This window comes from Gymnoscopelus microlampas, assembly GCF_963454915.1.
Source record: "Gymnoscopelus microlampas genome assembly, chromosome: 3".
In the NCBI taxonomy this organism is placed as follows: Eukaryota; Metazoa; Chordata; class Actinopteri; order Myctophiformes; family Myctophidae; genus Gymnoscopelus; species Gymnoscopelus microlampas.
The window spans coordinates 20,365,174-20,384,521 of NC_139940.1; the positions used below are offsets into that span (position 1 = coordinate 20,365,174).

The 19,348-nt window shown below is 40.4% G+C and overlaps 1 protein-coding gene across 1 annotated transcript; it reads right to left on the minus strand.

Moving 5' to 3' along the window:
• Nucleotides 1-2,398: 2,398 nt before the first annotated feature.
• On the minus strand, nucleotides 2,399-11,170 carry ifnlr1 (interferon lambda receptor 1). The gene is made up of 7 exons (XM_084053127.1): nucleotides 10,803-11,170; nucleotides 9,701-9,827; nucleotides 8,302-8,474; nucleotides 7,792-7,976; nucleotides 7,426-7,570; nucleotides 6,469-6,599; nucleotides 2,399-5,014 (listed from the first exon to the last, which is right to left on the minus strand). Exons 1-7 carry the CDS (start codon nucleotides 10,837-10,839, stop codon nucleotides 3,992-3,994), a joined length of 1,821 nt encoding a protein of 606 aa, XP_083909253.1. The 5' UTR covers nucleotides 10,840-11,170; the 3' UTR covers nucleotides 2,399-3,991.
• Nucleotides 11,171-19,348: the final 8,178 nt, after the last annotated feature.

Below are 19,348 nucleotides of genomic sequence, written 5' to 3' on the forward strand. Positions count from 1 at the left end.
TCAGTTTAGTGTCCAACAGTATCAAGTATCTGTGTTCACATTCAGAAGAATTTGAGTATTTCCTGTTTTATCATCTGGTAAAAAAAAAAAAAAAGAAAAAAAAAACTCCATCTGGTATACAGTGAATCGACACCGTTACTTCCCATAATATACCTAGATCCCTGCCCCAATAATTTACATGTAGTGATTGCATATCTGCTGTATGAGCATTGAGCAGAGTGTTTAGTGAAAAAAGGAAATGTGGAATTGTGCACGATTCTACTGAAATTGGCTCACTGAGGGTGCTCGAATTTGGCATGCCTCCAACTCCCACAGTTCTTATGTGTCTACTACCTGATGTTTTGCTATGTTTACACTAGACTACTCTCGCACCTGTGTCTATGAAAATTTGCATAGTTTGTCCATTCACCTTCAGCTTAAGTGTTGGCTTGTCCTTAGGAATCTGATAAATAAGGTGTAGTATTCCCTGTACAACGCCCTGTTGCTCTGTGCTCTGCTGACATTCCGATGGAGCAGGAGAGGAGGGGGAAGAGATGCCTGCTGCTGTCTCCACTCAGAGCCTATTTTCACAGGTTCTGTTCTGCATTTTCCTTGGTTTACATGCCAACTTCCTGTGACTAATTTATCAATTAGGCTACCTGGGTATGTTTTATTATTGGGAAATTTGTTTTCAAAAAGCATTGAGCTTGATTTGATTGTGTCACGATCATGGCCTCTGCCCATGCCCAGTGGGTGCACCCTTCCCTTGTTCTACACGCCCCCTCTCCACTCCTCCCTCCCTGAAGCCTTGATGAGACTCTTTTCCCAGAGGGTCATCACCTGTGTGGACCAGCTGAGACTGGTTTGGTGTGACATGACTGTGTGTTCAGTTCAGTGTTGGATTGGTGTGTCAGGTTCTTCCCTGTTATGTTTTAGTACGCAGTTGTGTGCTTGCTTAGCTGTAGTCATTGTTTAATCAGTAAAGTCATGTAAATGTTCAACATCCACGTCTCCTGCATTTGAGTTTTGAGTTCCTGCCTAGTGGTCTGTGGCTAGACTTGTCCATGTCTGCGGCAAATCTTTGATTTAGAAAATAAAAATATGAGTACAGTGGCTTACTTGACAGTCTCCAGGTTTTCCTCAGAATAGGTAGGACACTGATTTAATTAATACAGAAATACCAGTGGTGTAAAGTAAAAAAAGTACAAGTACTTTGTTATAATACTTCTCTCTCACTGCCAGACTTATTTCTGGCTGCGTTTGCCCACTGCCAGCGATTTTTCGATTTTCTTACCTTTTAAAGTAGTCACAGAATATTTATCTCCATTATGATCGATCCCCTGATGATTGCTAATCACTGAGGGTCATACTGTGTGGTTTCACAAATGTCAGCGAGGTCATCGCGACCTCGTTGACATTAATTGTTTGCCTTTGAAAATAGCATGTCTGGGCCAAAAATACATAGTAAAAAAATAAGTACACAAGTTGGAGTGAATGGAGCAGCAAATCTTCGAATCACGATATATATATATATATATATATATATATATATATATATATATATATATATATATGTATTTTTTAGACTCGTGATATTCAGGAAAATACTCGTGATAACTCGTTCTTGGCACTCACGAGTTAACTTGATTTCATAGCCTACTCATCACAACTTTTACTTCTTCAATACATTCAAAATAAGAAAATTATTCTTTTACTCCGCTACATTATCATTGGACACCTCGTTTCTCAAATCAAATCAGAATAAAATTGCAAGTCACTCATCATCATGATATTGGATTATCCACACCAGTGTTGTGTTCTAGTTTTTTTCGGAAGGTATACGCTACGATACGGTGCGCGTGGTCGTGGGTATACGATCTCGCATTTTCAATGGATGAAACAGCTTTTGAAGGTACTGTATATGGTAGCGACGAAAAAACATCTCAAGGTATACGCCGTACACAGCATCTGACGGTAGAACACACCGCTGATCCACACTGTTAATATTCACAACGCAGGGCACTCTCATCAAGACAAGATGCCTGCTGTCCATTGTTGTATATGCTGATGTATAAATAGGTTTAAAGTGGTTAAACAGATTTTGATGCTATTAAGCAATTTTGCCGCAAACCCCCTCAAGGACCCCTGGGGGTCCCCAGACCCTAATTTGAGAACCACTGGCCTAGGCTTGGGTGCAAGTACACCCAGAAACGCCACTGCAGAGAACCATTTGCTGCTGAAGGAGCGCTAAAACAGTGACACGCGCCAGTGAAGCGTAAATTTTCCGTGCCGAACCTGCACCATCAGGTTATTGCAAACATTTTTTTTCAATTTCAACAGAAAAATTAGGTGTCAGAAAAACATCTTTTGAAAATCGTATTTTTTGACAAAATTATAAATCAGGCACAAGGCAGATCAATCGGTTTTAAAAAGTTTATTGAAAAATTCAACTTACTTCAAATGCATTTAGAACATGTTACATTTATATAGCAGTATTATACTGTACCAGTTACTTATGTGACTCACATCACATTGCTTCCACAGATCGGACATGTTTAGTGGTTTACAACCATGTGTATAAGATTGCATTCAGGCTACAATGTGCCCTGTTGTCACTGTGGCATGGGTTGTACCATTACCCCACCCTTATAAAGAATATAATTAATGATAATTTCACCTGCTGTAATTCCATCCACTGAAAGAGCACCAAACAAAGACGAGAGCAAAGTTCCTCACAGAAAAAGTAAACAAACCTTATGAGTGAGAAAAAACATTGGCTTCAGAGACATCTGGAAAAAGAGTCTTTCAATTCTCATACCGAACATGATCATGACTTTATGACTTTGTCAACTGAGCCTACCATGAAAAAAAAAACACGTTCACTCTCCCTGTAATCCAATTATACTGAAGGACAATGCATAGTCTTTTTGCAAGACATCTGACACAGTGCATAATGTAATTAGCCTGTTTTTCTGTGTATCACAGAGCCTGTTCATATGAAATGTTGACACACCAGTTTTGTACTTACACCTCAAATATTAAAAACTCATTCTCAAACTATTCTCAGTTAATCAAGATTATTACACTGAATAATATTATTACTCAATGTTCCTCCCAGGACACGCAGTTAACCCTTAGCAATTAAGGTAGGATAATTAACATTTGATGATCAAATTAAACAACTGAAACTTAAACATATTTGAAATGATAAAAAAAAAATGTCCCAGAATGTATGAAATGTCAAATTGATATTGTTGGAGCCAACGTACAGTAATTGAAACAAGAGCAAGCATTATGTCATACAGTGATAACTAAGCTAAAATACCACAAAGCTCCTTTTTTCATCTCTTTCTGTGTGTAAAAACCCGCCTCTGTATATTAAACAAAACCAAACAAAGGCACATTCTTAAACAAAAGTTAAGGTGGCTTTCTGGGGAATGTTGATGGTTCACTTTTAAGGGAGGGAGTGTCACACTCCCCACTGGTATTTTCGTTTGTTTGTTTACTTCCATATATTTTGCTTCCATTGAGGACCTCATTGTAAATAAGTGTTTTCGGTAAAGCTTTTAAGAGCTATTGCTATTTTGTAGTAAGCTTAATTGGAATTCCTAATACAAATCTATGTTTCCGCTTTGCCAAAGAAGGCACAGCATTTATTTTGAGATATTTGTATAGGAAGTAATGGTTGGTAGTGTAAAGCAGTGGTTCTCAAAATTGTTTCACATTGTGAGCTCCTGGATTTTCCATTAATTAAAAGATACAATAATTCTCTATTAAAGTTCTCCATGGCACTTTTAGAGCATCTTGCAAACCACTTTTGGGTCCCCAAAAACTTGAGAACATTATTATATATATATTATAACATAGCAGTCCAGTTTTCAGACAGCAGAGGGACTGCTTTGACCCAGTTCTTCAGTGTCTAAAGCTCCTTTCCATGGCGTAATCGATTTTCCGCCTGGCTCTTTATAAAAGTTCATTTGATAAGCCTTTCAGTATATTTTAGAAAGGAGAATTATCCTTGGAGTTGTATCACCCAACCACCCAGATAAATTTGATCTCTCTCATCCTCTTCTCCATCTCCACTAGGATCAGTCCTGTCATGTTCACTATTGTCCCCTGCTGTTATTCCAAGAGGGGAGGCTGGCATCCAGTTTTGTTTGTAACCCGATTCAAATGTGACATGTCCCATTTGACACTGATCCTCCTCTGTGGAAGAAGCAGGAAGTGAAAGTTTGAATGGAGAATAATGGGGGTTGTTGGAAACCTGTGATGGGGAGATGCTCTGGTCATAGTCTGAGTCTGACCACTCGGATTCCTCTATACTGTTCAGGGATAATAATGTTACAGGACAGCCTGTGTCTACTAAGTCTGACAAACGTGGTTGTCCCTTTGGGATAAGTGGAATTACTGTGCCAGGCATGGCACTCCTCGACTCAAGTTTGAACATAGGTAAAGACAGTTCTCCATTGCTATCTCGAAATGTGGGCAGAAGCAGAGTCCCTTCAGAAATGCTGTCTTGAGAGTCCAAATCGGGGAAAAGTGAGGTCACCATTTTTCTTGGTTCAACTGAACTCCAGTTTGGCTTCCCAAGAACAGACGGAAATAGGGTCATGTCTTTTCTGTATTCATAAGTGGTCTGCTGGAACTCCTGAGCCTCTGCATCAGGTTCATGAAGGCCCACGGCACTGTAGATCGCAGAGGACTGGTTGCTGGTGTCTTGGGATACCGGTGGTGCACCGGAGGAACCCATGGAGGAGCTACTGTTCCAGGACAGGGCTGGGCAGGGGACGTCCTGAGGGGAGTAGCCCCCAGAACTCTCTGAGGGGACTGGCACCGTCGGCTGGATTGTGGCGTAAATTGTTTGGTCGTCACTTTGAGGGCAGACTTTTGGTTTGCAAATGGTTGGGTCAATTTGAGGGCAAACTGCTGGTTTGCAAATGGTTGGGTCAATTTGAGGGCAAACTGTTGGTTTGAAAATTAAGAGATTCACGTCTGGAGTCTGCACAACATTATCATGGACTCGGAAACTGGTTACCTGTATGCAAAAAAATAATAATAATAATGACCAGAGTCAAATTAGAATTAGACAGGCAGATCAGGGATCTCCATAAAAGAGTATAAAAGGGACACGGACAAACATCACAATAACCGGGCCAGAGTGGGGGGGAGAGGTAGAGAGAGAGAGAGAGGCATGGCTCAATCAACGAGAGAGAGAGAGGGGGTGGAGAGTGAGAGGGGGAGGGGGGTATAGGTAGGGAGAGAGGGATGGCGAGAGGCGGTGGGAAGGGAGGAGGGAGAGGCCTATTTCACCCTGGAATCAACGTTATTGTCACATCACAGGTTTACAGGTGTAAAAATAAACTGCAAAGAAGCATGTCAAAGAGAGCAAGATCAAGATATCTACAGATCGTTGCTGTCGGGCAGAACCCTCATATCACCATATTTTAACTTTGTATGTTTTTTCATAAATTAATGCCCTACTTCATCATACAACAGTGTCACACAAAAGTAGTTAAAATAGCGATCTACAAGCAAAAAATTGTGAGACGTTTAGATCGGCTGTTTTTGCCATTTTTGAATTTGAATCCTGAAACGTTTTCTATGTATGAGGTACATTCCACCCGACAGCAACAATATACAGTAATACACATAGCTTTAGACCAGCAAAACATAAGGTGCAAAAGTGATAACTAGGGTTGTCCGATATTGGCTTTTTTACCGATAACCGATATACCGATATTGTCCAACTCTTAATTACCGATACCGATATCAACCGATACCGATATATGCGGGGATTATTGTGATTAGGGTAAGCTCAAATTTCATATCACACACACCATATACAGTAAGAACTCCTGTAACTTATTTATGAAGCATAAAAAAAAACAAAAAAAAAAGATTTTTTTTTTTTTTCAAAAACCGATACCGATATTTTCCCGATATCAATTTTTATGCTAATATCGGCCGATAATATCGGGAGGCCGATAATATCGGACATCCCTAGTGATAACACATCGGTAGGTCCACATAGCGGCAGATATGTAAATGAGATTAGATTATAATAAGGTGTAAAAGAAAAAAAGTTCACAGGAAAAAATCCACATGGCAGGTCTCCAAGGAAAATAAAGTCCACCTAAAGGAACAGATCCACATTAAGGGAGAAAGAGAGAAAGAGAAATAGACAGACAAAGAGAAAGAGAATGAAAGAGAAAGAAAGAGAGATAGAGACAGAAGATAATGTCCATAATGTTTCAAACAGATCTACACACAGACAGCACCACACAACACCTCACCATAACAAAGCAAACGTAGATTTCTTGATAACACAGGAGATATTGCACACAATGATAGAATGACATCAGTTTTGTTCTGAGTGCAAAGGGACACCAGAGAGACACATGTGCCTGAGGGCTTGGTTTTCCAGTAAATAAACATTTCCTTGTAGCAATTATTGCACATGTTTGGGAAATCCCAGCAGAGGTGTCTTACCAAGAATTTGGGCATGCTCTGTTTCTTCCCACCATTCACGTAGCGGACAATAAATGCAACTGATGTTATGACGATCACCATCAGGAGAACAGCAGCAATGACAAACCAACGATAAACCATCCAGGGGTCACCTAACATGGAGGGAATTTGTGTCATGCCCATATATAAATAACAACAACAACAACAACACCTAATACATCTGTCTGAACCAAAGCAGTTTTGGAAGTGGTAAAACTCCCATACTGACAAAGAAGGGCAGGTGTGTTCTTATCTTGGTGAGTAGTTTCCTGAATTAGGAAGTACTGATATTTCTTTACATTAATTGTGACAGCCTCTAAATCAAGATTACACTTTGGCAGAAGTTTGGGTTGTGTTTGTGTTAAATTGCCATGATGTAACTCTCTCCACATTGTCTCCAAACTAATCAATTCAAATAACGCGGATTCTGTCAGTGCAAAACATTACAACCCTGACAAGGCATTCATTTCAACTTCATCTTGATTTTACTATTTGAATTAGGAAGAAGATCCGGGCTGGATCCGCGGAACCGGATCTGCATCCGCAAATGGGGAGTCAACGTGGCACGTGGGGGCATGGTGGCACAGTCGGCAGTGCTGTCGCTTCATTTTTGAAATTTAATTGAACTGTGGGTGTGTCTCCTCCGCGTCATCAGTGCCCATACCCTGAGTTTGCATGTTCTCCCTGTGACCCCTAGGGTAGGTACCCTCACAGAAAAACATGCAATAATCAGATTGTCACATTCTTGTTCATGAATGCCAATCATGATTTTCATTTAGCAATATGAAGCAAAACAAGTCAAGGACATCAAGCAGAACTATGATTTACTGCCTTGTCTCACTCTCAGTAGGCTCCAAGTAAGGCTGTCTAAAGTAAAGGCATACATATGGGGACACTGTTTTCTCCTACAAAAGCAAAAGTGTGAGCATTGCCCCTCACCTTTCAGCGTGCCACAGAAGAAGGTTTTCTCACTAAGATGTCGACCCCTCTTGACATGTGGACTGTAGACCACGTAGCCACAGTATTTTGTGTTGTTGTTGTTCTTCAAGTTGATAACAAACTGGCCACTTGTGCTTTCATTGTCCTGGCAAGACAGTAGGACAGAAAGATGGTGCATCCAAAAAAATCTGTACAAAAAACGTGAAAATTCTAATAATAATGATAAATAATAATAAAAACACAGAATTTGTTTTTTTTCACAGCAGCCATATTGACAATTTGACATAAATATGTAATATTACTTTGTTCCATTTCCTGTAGCACAGGATTGGTAGTGTGTGTCTGTATGAGTGAATGGAGAGTCACCTGTACAGCCCACTTTGGCTCGGTAATATAGAGTTTGTAAACTGTTGGCTCAATGGAAGGTGGCTGCCTGATCTCGTTAAAAATGTCTGCAAGGGATGTCCCGTTTGGTCCCGAGGGCAAGGTAACGTTCACACACAGTGAGGACATGGTAGGTGTTACCGACAAGATGGGTTGCCCAAGAACAGCTATGAAATGGGGGGGAAAGTAAGGTCAAAGAAAGACAGACAGAAGGACGAGGGGGCGGTGGGGGTCTGGGGGGGTGACGGCAGTGGTGGAGAGAGATACTGTTTTGAGTGATGAACTGTCTTGCAGAAAACAGGCATTGGCAAGTTTGTATAACACATTTCATACACAAAGACAATTCAAAGTGCTCTATGCATAATGCATAAAAAGACAATCCACCAGTTTAAGCTTACATTTTAGACAATGCCATTGCAGCCTATGAAATAACTTTTTTAAGTGGGAGAAAAACAAGTTCAGGGAAAGTTAATGTAACTAAAGGAGGCTTACTGTCTGCTATTGGTGTAAATCTGATTGTTTGACCATGAACAACCCTATTGGCGTAGACCCGGGCAATGTAGTCAACATTAGGAATCGGTGGGGTCTCTGCAGTCAGGTCGCAGGACAGAGCAGTAATTCTTTGACACTCCAGTTTAGATGTTATATTTGGGTTATCCTCATACCTGCAATGAGTGCAACACACAAGTTGTTAAAGTAATTAAGGTCACTATTTACATCATCTTTAGGTTTACTGATTCCATTTGTATGTGCGATAAAAATAACAATAACACCTAGTCTGATTAAATAGTTACTGGCATGAATTTCAAACGCATTATTACATATTAATGCCATTAAAAGTTATTAATCTTGAAATCAGTTTAAAACATACATTTTTTTCCCCCAATTTAGCATTTTGGAGTGAAACTTGGTAACCAACGGTTCCCGAGCCATGTGGCCCATAGGTCAGGAGCCTATCTCCTGTTTCTTCAGCTTGAGGTAGCTTGAAGTACAAGTACACCCCCTGGACATGGCGCTAGTATGTCGCAGGGACGTACCCCAATCCAACCATTGATGCTGAGTGCCAAGCAGGGAGACATTGGGTCCATTTTCATATTCTATTGTAAGACTCGGCCGGGGATCGAACGTCAACTTCCCAATCTCATGGCAGACACTCTAACCACAAGGCTGCTCAGCTGGTGTGACCTAATGTGTAAGTTAAATTAAATATGTATATGTGATTTCTTTCCTAATGTTTAAGTTATCATATATTTGGTTCCTTGTTACGTACTGAAGCTTACTACTGCACCACAGGTAAGATGAACTGAAATGAAATGAGGAACCGCTATTGAGTGGGCATGGTTGGGCAAATCTTTGTCTGAAGCGCTGATTTGACGCCAGGAAGTTGCGCCTGCAATTCCGTGTAACAGTGTCTGGAAGAAAAGTCAATAGGATTTGGGAGGCACTTGACATTTTGTCTAGGAGATGGTGTCATTAGTAATTAAAGTTGACATTTCCACTTTGTCGAGATCGTTTGTGGGAAATGAGCAAAAGTAAGCGAGGGGGAAAAAATAAAAATGGTCCTTGGGGGCTGTGAGATAGACGGAAAGCTTTAGAGCTTTATCCTGCGAGGGGATACTGACTGAGGCCCATACTAATGACCAGGAACAGTAGCATTATATCTGAGCCACGGGAAGTCAAGCTGATGTCAGGTCACAGCACACAGCTCTGACATTGCCGGCAGCGATAAATTGATGGTGCCATTGAGCTGTATCTGAAACTATGGATAGAGTGAGAGAGGCATGGAGGTCAAATGGATGTATACCATCACAGTGTGTTTAGCCGCTCTGTGTGCATCTTTAAGGTACAGTATGGGTGTGATAAGCAGCCACCTGTGCCCCATGAACCTCACCTCCAGTACTCGACACTGTACAGAACCTGCTCTCCGGAGGTGCCACGCTTGTCATGCTCCCAGTGGAGTACATTGTTAAAGTTCCTAGAAAAGAATTTTGGTCTCTCACCACTGGCAGCGAGACAGCCTATAGATCAGAAAAGGAGTCACAAAGTTATTATGAAGCAGAGTCGCATCCAACTTTTTGCATTTTACATTTCTGGACCTCTGCTCATTTTGCAGTTGTCATTCAATCTGTTCGCTATTTTGTAACCCTAACTGATGCATCAGTCAGCTATAGCCCTATGTTTCACAACCTCAAACTGATATTGCGACATCATACTTTTGTCCATGCCAATGTACTGTAGTCGTATCGGTAACACAGCTCCAAACATATTTAGTTTCCTTCCTTTCTTCATACAATACGTGCAGTAAAACATTTATGAACACATAAAACTATTATCTGAAACAGCTCTCAAAATCACTCTTTTAGCACATAAACAAACTGAATCAACTTTGTTTACGTTCGTTTACGTGCTAAATGAGTGACTTTGAGAGCTGTTTCACCGTACAATGTGAGTCAATGAGGAGCGTATTTTGAATTATCAATTTTTAATCAATGGAGCAATTTTTTTTTTAATTTCTTGTCCACCTTTTGGATTTACAAAATGGCAAGGTAACTACACAACCACGGAAAGCTTACATTTTTAGCTGGATCTGCTGGTGACTACATTTCTTTTTCAATTTTGTAATAAATGTTTCATACAAGGGAGCGGATGACAGCTCTTGGCTTGAACAGACAGAATGTTGAAAGCCTCTGTATGGACAATGAACTTTTCAGACTGTAACTGGTACGCTTATACATTTTAGCAGTGCCATATACTCTCAGTATTCTGATTCACTTACCCAGAGCATAACACAATTGTAGAGGACGTCCAAAATGTGAATTTGTATAAGCTGTGCAATGCTAGCTATAATCAATACTGAAGACCACATTAGTTGGATAGTTGCATGTACAGGGTTCTCTGACAGGGACTCTTGGGAGATGTTTAATTCATTTATTTCACAAATTCACCCGAAAAGACACTAACAAAAATCAACTGCGTCTGTCTCTTTAACTTACCGTGCAGGAGAAGAATGAACACCATAACAGGCAACATCTTTAGCCCACTAGGTATGGGCAGACAGCAAGAGAGAGAGAGAGAACAAACACCCACTCTCACGTTACTGCCTCATTGTTTTGAGGTCTTAGTAAAATGACCATGTGATGTATTCCGTAGAAAAACACGCTCCAAAATATTACCAAAGAAATATTCCCAGAAGTCGAACAGTGAATACTAATTAGGACAAAATCGTGGCTACATTGTAAAGCCTCCAGAGCTGTACAACCACCTGTGTGCGTCTGCCCTGTGAAAGGTGTGTTCTTCCCCAGGTGTGCAAGTGAACTTTGGAGCGTCTTATCACATTGTTCCTGTTTTCTCACTTACAGTAGGTTCCACCCCCTCTATCAGCTCTCTCTCTTTTTCTGCTGTCTCTCTCTGGTCTGTGTTTCTCTCTCTACATCGTCCTCAGACTGTCTGACGCATATACCGTATATACTTGTCTTTCAGGTTTGATCTGATGTTGCCTTTTGCGGAAAATGGTCCAGATTGTACCTCATGGCAAGAGAAAGAAAGTGAAAGGACACAGTGATATCACACACACACACACTCACACATGGAGCATGCAGGGTGTGCTATGCATACTTTCATATGCAGATACAATGTGGGGTCAACTCACAGGCATTTCTTTGTGTCTGGCATCTGCTGCTATTCAAAATGTCTCAGGAGGACGATTCAATGCAGGGCGCAGTTTAGCAACCGAATGAATGAATGTATGTATGTATGAATGAGTGTGTAATTAATGTTTCAGCCACTCTAATCACGTTATTAGTGTGATGATTAAAAATAGTCTGGAGGAGTGGCCTTGTGTCAGCCACACTTTTGTGTTGTCTGTTCCCTCCTTCTCGGTCACTTATCACAGGTCTGTCTCCCGTCATTGATCCAGCCATTTGCAATTTCAGTCATCCAATCAGTCCTGTCCCACTGCAGTTCCTGGCTGGCACCAGCCAATCCACTGACTTCACTCAACCCCTATATAAATCACCTGTACCAGAGAGCTCTCGGTCTTTTGCTTTGTGCGTCTCTGTTTACTGTGAGTTGTTACAGGGCTTTGTTGAATACTCGATTTGGATTGGCCAACCAAGGCAGTCTGTTATTTACTGATAGTGCCCTACCTCTGTTTACGTTGCTATGGAAGCTGAACCTTGTTAGCAAATAAAATCATTTTAAAATCAATGTTGTTGTCAAATAATTCATGTTGTTCTTAAGTAGACATGTATTAAATGGTATAATGCACAGTGAGGCTGTCATTGTTAGAAAACGAACGCCAACATTTGCTGATGTCTTGCTTCACCCTGTCAGGATTTACTTTTTAATAATACTCGCCACCCATGTACATTATCCCTGTGTTAGCTGTTTTGGTTTTTGTGCCCCTACTTGTTTTTTCTGGGGTTAACCGTGTTTGTCTGTCCCTTGTTTTGGGAGAGACAAGGTAAGTTGTACACTACAAGACATTAATTAACCTGCATCAAAAACATTAGATTAGAAGTAAGAGATGCAAAACCCTGTACTCTGAGTAATTTTGCTTCTTAGATAGTGAGGGCATTTTTTAAGTTTGTGTGTGTGTGTGTGTGTGTGTGGTGCGTGCGTGGGTGCGTGCGTGCGTGCGTGCACAACAGGTAAACTTTCTCAAGATACTCTTTAATTCTGCCAGTCTTACTTTCAATAGACAATAGCCATTATGAAATCAACATTACAATTCTCAGTTCTCAACATCACCAACCTGAAATAGCTGGTGCTTAATTATATGCAGCATACACAATTTCACAGACTTATCGATGATCAACTAATCAATTTGTCAACCAATTCCTATGACGATTAGTGAATTTTCTTTAGTCAAGGACTAGTTACAGTATCACATTAGCACATTTAGTATATCCACAAACTGTACACCTAACCTCCTATAAATAGCTGCTACAGACTGCACAAGGAATCCAGAGCGTTATTAGACACTGTAGTGTACTGTATGCTTGTATTTTGGCATCACCTGTCAGCCCAGCTCTACAGTATACAGTAGCCTATGTCTTGCATCAGTCATATAACATATTGCATCGCTCACTGAAAATGTTCAGCGAGCAAGGTTGTCTTCATTCATGTGGGTGTGGGTAGCTGGTAGCCGGTAAATTGCAGTCACTTCATCAACCACTGTTATAATTGTAAATTAACATGAACTTTTCTATCCACAAAAAGCAGTTCTCACCAGCCACCAATGTGCCAATGTCAATTTATAACGTTTATCTGTGGACCCTCTCACAATTTATCATCTGATAAAAAACTGACATTTGTGTCGTCTCTGTAATCTATTGTATCTGCATAATATGACTGGTCTTTTTGTACAAGTTGTGATGTCTTTTTGTTATTCTCTTAGTAAACGTTTTTCATTTATTCAGGGAAAGCCTACACATCAATATTCATATTTTCTCTAATAACTAAATATTATAATTTTTTAAAGGACAGCATGGGGTCTGGGGAAATTCTAGTTCTTCTCACTTTGCTGTTATTCATAGATGATTCCTAGGCATTACCACAGAGCAAAACAGATAATAGGCCCCATGTTATGCATGTCATTCTGCTGACTTTATATTCAGCTTTCGAAAGAGCACTCAAGAAAATTGTTTGCGATTGAATTTTCGTTGGATGAGAGAATGAAAACTTCATCACCAAACCACTGATCGATCACATTTCAGGCTGACAGTCTCTCTCTCTCTCTCTCTCTCTCTCAAAAAAAAAAATTGAGTGATGTCAAGTTTTTTAGGGATGTTTTTTGACTCTTCAGTGAAGTGAATAATGGATTTTTACCAAGTCGGTACTACAAAACAATGGGCTCATTGCAAGACTTTTTTCCCCTTCTTTTTTAAAACATTGCAGGTCTGATCTTTGTGCGTCCAATATGTTTTGTTTGAGTTACCATGCTTTGTCGAAGGTTTTATGGTCTTTGCCATCCTATTATACACAACAACATGGTGATGGGGATCTGGTTCATTGACTTTTTGACGTTTTAATTAAACTGTTGTTTGACTACTGTCCTGAAGCCAATGTCATCAAAACATGACAGCTGGTTGAGAACAGGTCTGGACCGTTTACAAAATTAGAGGGTTCAATCACCAAAGATAAAATGATCACAAGCACAACCAGGCAACCAGGAAACCTTTCACCCAGCAACCAAAAACGTACAAACCATTCCATGATACTGTAAAATAACTGCCATCCTTTATGCCCTCCCCTGAGGTGCTGTTTCACTGTTGACCTGTAACTAATTTCCCCACAATGAGGCAGTCAGTTCTGGGGACAAATCCTAATTGTCCTTCTGGTAGTGATGGACCTTTTTTATGAGGCGTTACAAGACATCTGCCCGAGTATTGGGTCCATTTATTGAGTGATGAAACAAATAATGCATCACCCAATGAAGTTTTTTGTTATTTTTTTTTTTCTAATAAGAGAATAAACTAGAAAAAGTGCTCCTCGGAGCACAGGTCTCTGCCAGGTCAGGTAGGTTATCATGGCCTCCTGATGGCGCTATAATAAGCCAATGTGAAAAGGGTACCATTTCTTCTTAGGCCTTTGATGGCAATCGGACACTGCATTCATGATTTGTTTTCCTAAATTAGACCTGCTGGTGGCGCTATAACAGGCCAATGTGGAAAGGGTGGCATTTCTTCCTTAACGTAGTGAAAATGTTCATGCAAAGTTTCACGGTTCATGATTTGCGGCATTTTGTTCAAAACGGGTCACTCCTGCAAGCTTTAGATGTCAATCTTAGCCAATCATGATGGAATATGTAAAATCTAAATCGATCATGTGTACCGATTGGCGTGAAATTTGGATAAAATCTCAAGGAGTAATATCCAAACATGTGTTTTCTATAAGGGGCGCTATAAAAGGCAGATGTGAAAAATGCAGGGCAAAGGTTTTTCCTTGCACATACAAAGTTTTACACAGATCTGTGCAGTTATAGGTAAAAAACACTAATCGTTATAACGCTACCATGAGGCTGATATGAAAAACAAAAATTCAAGTGGCATTTCTTCCTCGGCCTAGTGGGTATGTACGTGCAAAATTTCACGGAAATTGCATGCTGTGTTCATTATTTGAGGAATTTTGTTCAAAACGGAGCACTCCTGCAAACTTTGGAAGCCATTCCTAGCCAATCAGGATGTAATATGAAAAATCTGAAAGACCCTTTTAGTTTAATGGCTATAGAGATACTGTGTACCGATGTGCATGACGTTTGGACAAAATCTGTAGGAGTACTGTCAAAAAATGCGTTTTGCAAAAAGCGGCCTCCTGGTGGCGCTATAACAGGCCCATGTGAAAAATGTGGGGCAGAGGTTCTGAATTGGCATCCAGGGAGTGTGTGTGCACAGGTTCGCTGCGATCAAGCCAACGGTGCGGGAGATTAGATGTTCACGGACGGACGGACGGACGGACGGACGGACGGGGTGCAAAACATACTCTCTCGCCATACCTTTCGGCCTGCCGGAGACAATGAACTGCCTTAATAATAATATTACTAACAAGCACATATTGTGCACATATGTGTTGTTCAAATAATGGTAGGCCAACACACACCAACTTTGTCCTCAAAGTTGGCCAAACACTTTTTGAAAGTCCAAAAGGGCTGTGAGCAACATTACTGGTACATAGATTTGACAAATCCATACTTGGCCATGATGCCTCGGGCCCATTTTCAATCTTGAGCTTTGCTTTCACAATACACTTCCATTGTGTTTCAGCCAATGTCACCAAATCAATTTGCAGTGCAGGCATCCCAGAGGGGAAGAAAGACTTTGGTATTGTTGGACATGATTTTACACAACATCAGTGAATCATCCTGTGTGCCTGTTGCAGCAAATAGAATGTTACTTGTATCTCTCATCTCACCGGCTTCTTTGACTCATGGAGATGGAGAACATTTAATTACACTTTTCAGATTCTAGTAGAAAAAGCAAATGGTAGAAAAAGCAAAGCAAACATTAGGACTAATGTTTTGATCCTGCTGGATCTCCATCAGAGTAAGTATGACGGCACACTCACTCAGCTTAATAACGACACTCTTTATACGTCATCCTCATACAAGCCCACTGCAGCGTCTCCAGTCAAATTCTCCATACATCTGGCCCGCACGTTTGTGCTTTCTGCACCAGCATCTTTCTTTAGCACATACACGTAGGTGGGTATGGGATCGATATTGATCGACCGTGTGTTGGTCCCCACAGTGCAAGGTTTTTGGCAGGGAGTTCCTACTAGTGTCGATGGCAGTGATTGGCTAGTCTCATTCTCCTGACTGCTACTTCTCTGACGCACTACTACTTTATGTATAATTATTTGTTACTAAGAATTACTTATTAACAGTAGCAGCACAAGGCTGATGCCTTTGATTGTTTATGTAAATACTTTGTATTTCATTTTTGTCTTTTGTCATTGCTCTAAGTATGGTGAAACAGGATGTAACTATTGTCTTTAATGACATAATCGTCCACCATGTGTTTCCTATATTAATTGATTGTAGATTTATTTGAAATGTAAAAAGAAAATTATGTACAATACTTTTTTAAGTGTTGGCACTTGGCACACTTAAAAAACATACATAAATAAATAAAACAAGTAGTTTAGCTTTACCCTTCATTACCCTTAGAAAGTAGAGAAACTCCTCTGAAGACCACCATATCTTTCTGTGTTCTGTAGTTTCTCTCTCACCATCGATGCCTGCTTTTTAATTCTGTTGCAAAACTGTAATGAGCTATTCCTTTATTCCTTTCAGAGAGAGAGAGAGAGAGAGAGAGAATGAGAGAGAAATATGTTGGTTGTTGTCCTCTATGAACAGTAGCGTGGAGGACGAAAATAGACAGAAGTAAAAGCACATGAAATTCCACACTGTGGAACCTGGTATCCAATCAGCTGCGAGCATACAGGGCAACTGTGTTTTCCATCTCTGTGAGAGAAAAGCAGCTAATTACGGACTTACTGACAGCATACTGTCCATTAGCCTACCTGCTGCTCCCACTGGGGCCTGTATCCCCTGGAAACAGTAGACCAGGGCTGCAGTGGTGGAAAGATGTTTTACTTAAGTGACATCAGCAAGGACCGCCCCCTCATTAACATAACCTTTCAACAATACACAGTTGTGCCTGAAATAGGGTCTGAAATAGGGCATTAAATAATTAAATAATTAAATTAAATAATCATTACGTTCTAAAACATACATTAACCACTTTAGCCCTATTTTATACCTAGGCTATTTGAAAATAGCAGATCTACAAGCTCACAACGCGTGTTGTGAGCTTGTAGATCTGCTATTTTCAAACATTCGAGTACTTTTACTTTTGGTACTTTAAGTATATTTTGATGCCAATACTTTTGTACTTTTACTCAAGTAACATTTTGAATTCCGGACTTTTACTTGTAACAGAGTGCTTCTACATTGCAGTATTGATACTTTTACTTAAGTAAAACATTTGAGCACTTTTTCCACCACTGCACTGTAGTTATAGCTCTGTTTTCATCCTGTAAATAACTTTTTCATCCACGGCACCACCTGAATGACAGTGTTACTTTACAGCGCCTTACATTCTTACTTTCCCCCAAAGATATAGTATGTCACGGGGAAAACTTAATATCAGAATATCAGTTTCCTTTAAAATAGGACAGATTGAGAATTACTTTACTGTATACTCGTCGTTTAACCACCTGAACCCCAGCATCCCTATTGTGGGGGGAACATCACATGTTGTGAGCTTGCAGATCGGCTATTTTTGGCAAATAGATTTGGTGTAGGCCTACAGTAGATCGAAAAAGAACGCAGTGAGGTGAAGTAGTTAAACTGAACTGATATTGATGATTTCCAAATATTATCAAAGTATTCTGCACCCACCCTACTGCACCCTAGGGTGCAACGGGGGCCGGGGCACCTACTTTGAGAAACCCTGCGCTTGGACAGTGGTTCTCAACCTTTTCAGGCCGCGACCCTCCAAAATAATCATATTTGAACTGGGGACTTCTTGAATATCTTTTGAAAATCGCAGATCTACAAGCTCACAATGTGTTGCACCGTGACAGTGTGAGCTTGTAGTTAGTCTATTTTCAAATGGCCAAAATGGTTAATGTATGTTTTGTAATAATGATTAAAATCTACAAAGTAACGAGTAACTAAACTTTTCAAATAATTGTAGTAAAATTGTTGAGTAAAAATACAATTTTGCCTCTCGGGTGTAATGGAGTAGAAGTAAAAGCATTGGAAATTGGAAATACACAAGTTTGAACACAGTTCAAACTTGTGCTTAAGTAAAAGTAGCAATACCATAATATAAAAATACTCCATTACAAGTACTGTAAAAGTCCTGCTTTAAAAGTGTTACTTGAGTAAAAGTACAAAGTATTGGCATCAAAATATACTTACAGTATACCAAATAAAAAATAGCAGATCTACAAGTTTGCAATGCAACATGATGTGACTCGCTGTGAGCTTGTATTTCGACTGTTTTTAAATAGCCGAAGTATAAAATACTTGGTTAATGTATGTTTTGTATATAATAATCTGCCTCTGAGATGTAGTGGAGCAGAAGTATAAAGTATTGGAAAAATGGAAATACTCAAGTAAAGTAAAAGTACCTCAAAATTGTACTTAAGTAACGTACTTGAGTATGAACTTAGTTACTCTTAAACCACTGCAGGGCTGTGCTCATTTGGGGTGATTTGGACAGGGAGGTGGATGTGCATAGGGCCTTGCATAGACCATATTCACACGGCGGCCATGTTTCTATGAAGTCAATGAAAGTAGCCACCCCGGGTGGCGGCACTTTCAATGTTAAATTCCAATATGGCCACCGTGTGAATATGGTCTATGGGGTGAAGGGTGAAGGCTGATCACACACTCTGAAGGATCTGAAGGCCACGCCCACCTGCACACCACAAGCTCCATCACTTCTCCGGAATGATGCTGGGCTCTGGCACCCTTCAGTTCAACTAATGAAAGCTCATGTGGACCTGTGAACCTCTGATTAATCACAGCGTGTGTGTGTGTGTGTGTGTGTGTGTGTGTGTGTGTGTGTGTGTGTGTGTGTGTGTGTGTGTGTGTGTCCATGGCCTACATCACACAGGAGTTGGCGGGTTTCATGCAGACAGACAATGGCACTGCCAAGCTCATAGACAAGCAAATATAAAAACAGCTCTAGCCATGTTGGTCCCCCTCATAAACGCATACGGATTAAACCCCATGGCAATAACTTCGGACAACATGCATAGCTAGATGCTGTTAAGAACACAACAGAGCAATGTGCCTATTGTTGAATTTGCACGAGCAAATCTGAATAAGATGACCTGCCCTTTGCTTCGCCTCAAAGATGATGACCTTTTCTGAGACGTAAACCTCTCTCATCCTTCCTGGTAATGCTTAATTCAGCGGTTCTCAAACAGGCAGATACAGAGATCTCCATATACCTGTATGGTCATAAAAGGAACGCACAGGGACAGGCAGATACACAGACAGACGGACATATAAAAGATATTGTTT